The sequence below is a fragment of the Loa loa genome (assembly GCF_000183805.2).
Source record: "Loa loa unplaced genomic scaffold supercont3.208, whole genome shotgun sequence".
NCBI lineage: Eukaryota > Metazoa > Nematoda > Chromadorea > Rhabditida > Onchocercidae > Loa > Loa loa.
The window spans coordinates 104,669-113,199 of NW_018108388.1; the positions used below are offsets into that span (position 1 = coordinate 104,669).

Genomic DNA, 8,531 nt, shown 5'->3' on the forward strand with positions numbered 1-8,531 from the left:
CGTCCATTTCACTTTATTCCGTTATAAATTTTACTATTACCGATATTTTTCGTATATTTTTTGTTAAAATTTTATTTATTCTACGATCAATTGAAGTATTAACAATAATATTGATATGGTTTTTCGTTTTTTTGATCAACTTTTGAGGTCAACTCAAAAGTGTCACATATTACTGTGTAATAATCAATAGAATGTATTATCGAATATCTTGAATCAATTAACAAATTATTTACAAATTTTTAGAAATAATTAATTCATTAACAGATAACTTTTACTTTTTGTAATTTAATTATTTTTGCTAATTTTCATTAAATGATATAGTGTATTTAACAAGAATGTAACATTTTAATTAGTAATTCAATTTTATTAATAATAATTACTAATAATCAAGCATCCTTTTATAAATTCCTTTTTTTCTTCAGTAGAATTTTAATAATTTAAATTCTATTCCATCCAATTATAAATGTCGCATTGTCGTATTGCACAAAATAATTAGCATAAAAATTTCATCTTCATTAACTCATTAAATGAATAATCGTATTTTTATCAATTATATTTGTTTGTCTTCATATTGCTTCCTTTCAAATATCTTTTTTTTTCATAAATATCATATTAATAAGCAAAAAAAAAAGAAAATACTTTGTTGTGATCATCGTATTGTTACTGCCATTATTTTTTTAATTAATTATAATTAGAAATAGTGATGCTACTTGCATATCAGTGATTTAAAAGTAAACAATTATAAAATAAAATATATGCATAATTTTAATTCCTGTTACAACATTACTTAATTCTATTCAAATTTTGCTAAGTTTTAAATTAAAATTTTTGAATTTAAAATAAATCTAACTAACTATTCCATCAAAGCATTACTATATTATTATAAAATTGTTCACATAAATGTTTAATTATGCAGAAATTTGCATATCACTGGTCTTAAATCATTTGAACAATTTCCAAATTCATGTATACATAACTATCCTAAATGTTATCAAATTTTTAATTCGTAAAAATTTATGAAATCTAATTATGTTATCATTATGCGTTGAAATAAAATTAGGTATTAACTTACAAAACGTTAACATTTAGCTTATTCACGAACGAACAAATAATTTTATCAATTTATCAATACCTGGATAATTTCTGTCTAATATCAATACATAATTAATAAATAATAGAAGCGGTGCTATTTATGCAATCAGGTAAGCTGTCCTCATCAGAGGACAATTTCAGGTTTACTATAAACAAAAATATATCATTGTTAGCATCATTAATATTGAATGAATATTGCTTTATGATTTTCTTAAGATTAAACCGAAAAGATTTGGTTTCAAAAAAATTTCCGTAGAGATTCAGAAATTTTCATTCGGGAACAACCGATGAATCCTGAAAGATAAAGTGACGTATCTTTTTTACTATGATACATCAATATGATTTATACACAACCATGACAATGATAAGTTACATTTTATGATTCTACGCAACAAACGTAAATTATAACTATTACAATGACTGAATTATTTCACATAATCCCATCTGACATCGGTTAAATTGAATTTGTCACTTTGAGTGAAACACGTTGATCTTAAATGAAATACGTTGAAATATGTTGATCTTAAATGAAATACGTTGATCGTTGATCATGTTGATCACATAACATATCAAACAAAATGACGTATGAAATGATATCGCTTGCAAAAACTTTTATAATTTATCTTTTTCACGTTTATAAATTAAATAAATTGATTTTTTTCAATATTTCATTTTCAGAATTATATTTTATAAGTGCAATTCATACCAGTTGTTGCTCATCAAAAAAAAAAATTAATAAACTATTGTTCACGCCAGTTTCACGTCCAGCGTAAAAAAAAAAAATTAGTAAATCATTGTCAACGTCAGTTTTACGTTTTGCATATTTTACATCATTTAATATTGTAAGATTTATTTGCATTCAATCATCATTTTTCTGAAATTAATTTGATCGATTATTAGCCTAAATTGAACAGGCTAACTTAGATGCTATCATGAAACATCAGGAGCAGGCTAACTTCGGTGTCATCATAAAGCAACAGGAATCTGATAATTAATTCTTCAAAGCCCTGTATATGATTGTAATTAATAAAGTTGAAATATCAGCTCATAAAATTAAAAAAGAAAAGGAAAACAAAACAATTGAAAAAAAATTTTAATTGAAATTTAAATATCCAAAAAAAAAAAGAAAGAAAATATAAAAGAGAATAATTTCATTGTTTATTTATACGTTATATCCATATAATTTCATTAAAAAAAAAAAAGAAAAAGAAAAAAACACGATTCAACAATTAAATTTTGAACGAAAAATGAAAAAAACAAATGAAAAGTAAAATACAACAAAACTAAGTATATACATATATATATGTATATATGTATGTATGTGACAAACAGGTATGACATCAAGCAACAGATTTCAATTGAGTTTATGAATGAGTATGGATTAAGGAGTAATCATTCCGTATTAATTTTAGCAAATTTTTTTTTTTTATAAAATTTAATTTAAAATAAATGAATGCATCATTTGTCTGGATGTTAAAATTTCCGGAATTCCGGATGGGAAATTTATTTATTAGAAAATATCATTTACTAAAATGTTATATCATTTCATATTATTTTCAAAATATTTGCCTAATTAGATTACTCCTTTATCGTATCATAGTATATAAAAGGGGAAAAGAAAATTATTGCTAGTTGTATTAATAGCAGTAGTAGTAGTAGTAATAGTAGTAGTAGTAGTAGTATTAGTAGTAGTAGTAATAGTGGCAATAATATCGGGCGCAAATGTATACATCGATATTGATTAGTACCTAAGTAAAGGTAAGTAAGGAAAAAAGATAGATAATATAATTAAATGAAACAGGTGAAATTTTTGTCAACTTTTCCAATAAATTGTCATTTAAAAATTTGCATGCTTGTTTTGAAAAAAAAAAAAAAAGAAAAGCAAAGTTTAAATTAAGAATAATAAAAGGAAAAATTAGAATTAATTTTCGAAAAAAAAAAAAGAAAGAAAAAAATTGAGATTTGATTAAAGAGAATTAATAAATGAATCAAAAATTTTCAAACATAAAATTAATAGCTAATTAACATTAATTAAGAAAAGGATTGAGGAGGAAATGTGAAATAATTTAATTAATTAGCAAATTTGAACAGCTTATTCGTTTCATCTTTGAACAACTAATACTATCATATGGCAGGTCAGAAAGCTTTTCATTTATTAATACAGATTCATTTGGGAGAAAAAAAAATAAGGTTAAAGGCAGAATAAGAAAAACAAAAATGGAAGAAATTGAACAAGAAAGCCAAATTATTTAGCAATTTAAAATTGGCAAATGTAATATAAATTTAATTAATTATTTTTAGCATTTAATGAAATTTTGAAATTTATAAATTAGCATAAAGAAATGTTTGAAAAGTATTTAGAGAAATTGAATTTTTCAATCAAATAATACAGGAAGTGAATGGGATGGAAGGAAAAGGATAAGGAAGTAAAAATTAAAAAAAAAAAAAAAGAAAAAAAGAAAGGAAAGAAAATCAAAACTAAGTTTTAAAAATTTTTTTATCAAAACATTTGTCAACGTAAATAACAAAATTATCAAATGATGAAGATGAAGAAGTACATGAATCACAGTGGGAATGTTGCATAAATTTAACAAAATTAAAACAAATTATTTGCAACGACAATTTACTTCAAAAAAAATTAAAAAAAAAAAAAAGCAACGAAGAAAACGAAATTTGAAAATTTGAACAAATTTTAAGAAAATAAAAAAAAATCAAATAGGAAAACTATTGAAAGATGAAGTATTGAAATATAAAAAAAATTATAAATTTAAATATTTTTTTTTATAATTTATCAGAATTAAAAAATAAATTCTTACAATGGTAAAAAAAAAACAAAAAAAATCAATAAAATTTTATAATTTCATCTTTAATAACGAATTTTTATGGGTGATAATAGGAAGAAGGAGAGATTAAAAAAGTTTTTTATTTGTATTTCTATAAATAAGCTTTGAAGATTTACCAATGAAATGTTTCATTTGTATTATTATAATGAATTTGGAAAATATTAATTGTAAAATATTTTTTTTCAGTTTATCCATAGAATGATGACAGATGACAAATTATAAAGTATTAGGATAAACTATTCCAAAAAGTACTACTTCATTTGGCATGTCAAATTTTTTTTTCGGGAAATTAAAAATAAAATAAATTTCAGAAATACGGAAATACGGATTATTATCCAGAAAATGAACGATCTTTTTTCTTTTTCATTTCAATGTGACACAAAGAAAAAGTGAATGTGTTATGTGTTTGACTAGATAGAAAGAATTTTAAAAAAAAAAACTAAGAATTAATAAGTACAAAAAAAAAAAGTTTCTAAAAAAAAAATAAAAGAAAAAAAGAAACGAATCATCAACACAAATACAAATAAGCACAGCCTTGAGATCATTTACCTCAAATCTTTAATTTAATTTATTTCAAACTATTTTAACTATAATTAATTATCATTTAATCAATAATCATAAATCATACAATTACAAAATTTCTTTTTCTTTTCAAATTTGATAAAAGCAATTTTTTTTTTCAATTACTTAAAAAGTAAGTAAAGAAAAGAATTATCTAAAAGAAAAAAATATGCATAATTTATAATGACTTATTCAAATTCATAGATAATTAATTCTAAATTCAAATATGAATTACTTCATAAATTATCCGGCATAAAGATGACCTCATAACGACATGGTGTGTCTGTATGATTTATACGATGATATTTATCACCCCAACCTTTGCCAACACTGATATTCAAAAAACTTAATGTATTAGCCGGATCATGTTTTGCGATATGGCTTTCGGTTCGCGTTTTCAATAACGGATTATTACATCCACGATGAACCCGATAGCAATACCCGCTACTCACCCGTCTGATTGTTTCCGATTTATTCAAACTAAATGATGATGCGATTGAAATGAACAACGGCTTATCACCACTGCAAATAATTAACATAATTAGTTTATTTATTATAATAATCTTTTTTCACTTATTTTCTTCTCTCTCCCTCTCTTTCTTTCTTTCTCTTTCTCTCTCTCCCTCTCTTTTTCTTATCACTTATTATATCCAAAAAATGATAATCCCAAAAAAAACTTTTATAATAATTCCATTTTTTTTATGCTTTATTAAAACAAAATTTTCCTCATTTCAATTTTTTTATTTCTTTTTTTAATTCATTTCCAAAACTTACTAAAAAAAATGCTACACGTATACAGCACGTACGATCACGTGGCATAAATTATTTTATGTGTTATTAAAAAAATACCACACGCGTATCATACGTACAATCACGGAATACAAATTATTTTATGTGTTATTAAAAAAAAAAGTAAACCATACACGTATCATACGTACAAACACGTGATATAAACATTTTTTGATGGAATTATTAACTTAAAAAAAAACTAAAATATTTAATATTGAATTATTAAATTTCTTCATTCAAACAAATTTCTTTTTGATTAAATAAATTTTATCAATAAAATATTTTACCTATTATAGAGCCATACTTCTTGTGATTCATCAACATCTGCTTGTCTTATCAATGCAAATGATACTTCATTATCAATATCCCATTGATTACAAACATTTTGGCCATCATGTACGGAATGAGCTAATAATCCAACAGCAATAAATTGTCCCGAAAGTATCACACCATGTTCATCCATACGTTCTTTCTCTTTCCACCTATACAAATGAGCCCAAGCTGAAAATTAATTTTCATTTATATAAACATTAGCTTACTTTTTTTTTTTTTTTTCTTATAGATAACTTATCACCAACACTTTACTATATATTATCAGATAAAAAAAAAAAATGGCAAAGTAAACTGCCAAAAGATTAAGGTTTATTTCAAAATATTTTAAAATTGAAAAGTATTACTAAGAATAATAATTAACATATTATAAAAGATAATTGAAAAATTTATTTTTTTTTAAAAATTTAAAACTTTTTTAAAATTTAAAATTTTTAATAAAATTTCAAACTTTTTCTTACAACATTAAATTACCTATTCGTTTACTTTTTTGCTAAATAAAAATATTTGCATATTTGTTTTATCACAATATTTATCAAATTTATCATAAAAATTAATGGAAATTCAATGAAAGATTTCCTTTTTTTTTTTCTTTATCACTTTTCAACCGTTTACACTTTTTCATCTATTTGTTCGATGGCACAAAAATTAAAAACATTTAAATTTTGTTAATCAATTAGAATTGATCTAAGATAAAATTAGCTTAAAACTAAAAATTCTACAAATTTCTTCCATTATGCACAAATATTTCATCCATTTTACGATAATTAATTCAATGAAATAGAAAACAAACATTAAAATAAATAAATAAATAAATAAAAAATAAATAAAAAGAAAAAAGAGGAATTGATTGTAATAGTTTGAAATAAAATTTACATTTAACATAAAATAATACTTATCTCATTAGATGATAATTAAATGGATAACATAGATGATATAAATAAATGAATTTAATTATACGACAGTAACGAAAGATTAAAAAAAAAATAAAAGTAAATATCTGAATACGGTAAATGGTGATATACCTGATTAAATGGATAACATAGATGATATAAATAAATGAATTTAATTATACCACAGTAACGAAAGATTAAAAAAAAAAAAAATAAAGTAAATATCTGAATACGGTAAATGGTGATATACCTGAAGAGAAATTTTGATTACTACGTATTGGTGAATCCGGAAGAAGTGGCATTATACGTGACGGTGCTAATATATTATTTGCAACACTTGTGCCCGTAATTTCATCACCAAAACCGGTGTCATTTGTTACAACTAAAATTAACATTGCTAAAAGTAAAATTGGATAAAACCGGATGAAATTTGGAAGGAAAAAAAAAAGAAGGAAGGAAATATCCGATAACAGGAATTATCATTTCCATCTAATGATGATTTCGATTTGGATACCGGATATGATAATTGCATAATTACATACCGGAAACGACTATATCAACAGGCAAAAATGCAAAAAAAATGTATCGGATTATTTAATATCCATTCATTATAATTCAAGTTTATATGTTTTTAATTTTTGATAAAATCTTGAGGAATTATTTTACTATTTCATCATTAACACTATTCAATAGTTATGATTTCAGCAATCATAATAAACTATCAATATTAAAATTTCCGGATAGCTGATATTAATTACCGGAATAGTGCCAAAAATTAGATCAAAACTAAAACTTTGCCAAATATTTTCCCGAATACAACTTACAGGAATGATCAATAATAGAGACAGCGCCATTCAAGCCACCAGATAAGCTGTCCTCATCGGAGGATGAATCCGGATTTGCTGAAAAATAGCAATGCCAGTAAATAAAATTATGAATATTAAATTTAAAAAAAAATATATATATATATATAAAAGATTTAGCCAAGAATTTTCTCACTCTGAAATTTTCACTCGGTAAATTTGATGGATCCTGAAAGGAAAAGTACCATACCTTTATTTTATTTCCTTATTTTCCCCACCTTTTTTTTTAGTATCCTCTCTATTTATATGTCACTTATGTCACACCCAATTACAGTTTCTTCATTAGGAAAACATTTCATCAATTTAATACAATTCTTTGGAGAGTATACATTTCATTGTACTACCAAAATGCTTACTTCTCAGTAATTAATTAATTGATAATCAAAAGTTTAATCAAAATTTTTAAACAAGAAAATTTAAAAGAAAAATACTAAAACCATAAGCGTATTTTGGAAATGTCAGGATAAAAAGAACAAATTTTCATTTAACAATTTTATAATATTTCATGAAATAGATGTAAATGAACGAACTAATTTGAAACAATTAATAATGAATAAGGAGAAGGAATAAACAAATAGATAGCACTAATAGAAAGAAACTTTAAAAGGTGACATTCTTTAAAATGTCATATTACCAATTATTTGCATTATTTATACAAAGCAACTTTCTTTTTAAATTAATTAAATAAAGCTTGAAATCCTTTCAAATATTTTGTCATCAGTCACAGTAAGCAAATTTTCCTTTAAATTAATTAAATTTCATAGATGAAAAATTTGTATACCAGCGATTGCTTTTCGCCTTCGTCTACATAGTGACGCCTTTCTCAAACTTGTTGGTGACATATTGTCTAAAAAATGGCAGTAAAAGAGAGAAAAAAAAAAGTGCTTCAAAATATTTTCAAACTTAAATTAATTTGCGTTATTCATCACTTTCAAAAAATTTTTTCAATAAAAAACAAAAAAAGATTTTCGTTTCAAAACATTCTTACAAAATAGTGTTAAAGAATTAGTATTATTTTTCTTACATCAATTTTATTATAAGAAATATTACTACGTATTATTGCTACTTATCATTATTAGTGTTGTTATGAATTATTATTGTTATTGCTTTTACCAGTCATTATCATTTATGTTATTAGTATTAATTAACTGTTTATTATT

General features: G+C 23.3%; 1 protein-coding gene across 1 annotated transcript in view; it reads right to left on the bottom strand.

The window, feature by feature from the left end:
* Positions 1-4,732: 4,732 nt before the first annotated feature.
* The window catches only part of LOAG_18157 (hypothetical protein), a gene marked incomplete at both ends in the record, with an annotated part of 6,604 nt that continues 2,805 nt past the window's right edge, over positions 4,733-8,531 (bottom strand). Inside the window, 5 exons of the mRNA XM_020450823.1 lie at positions 4,733-5,018; positions 5,573-5,786; positions 6,759-6,890; positions 7,333-7,410; positions 8,153-8,218. Coding sequence (XP_020305459.1) covers positions 4,733-5,018; positions 5,573-5,786; positions 6,759-6,890; positions 7,333-7,410; positions 8,153-8,218 — 776 coding nt within the window. The remainder of the gene's footprint in view (positions 5,019-5,572; positions 5,787-6,758; positions 6,891-7,332; positions 7,411-8,152; positions 8,219-8,531) is intronic.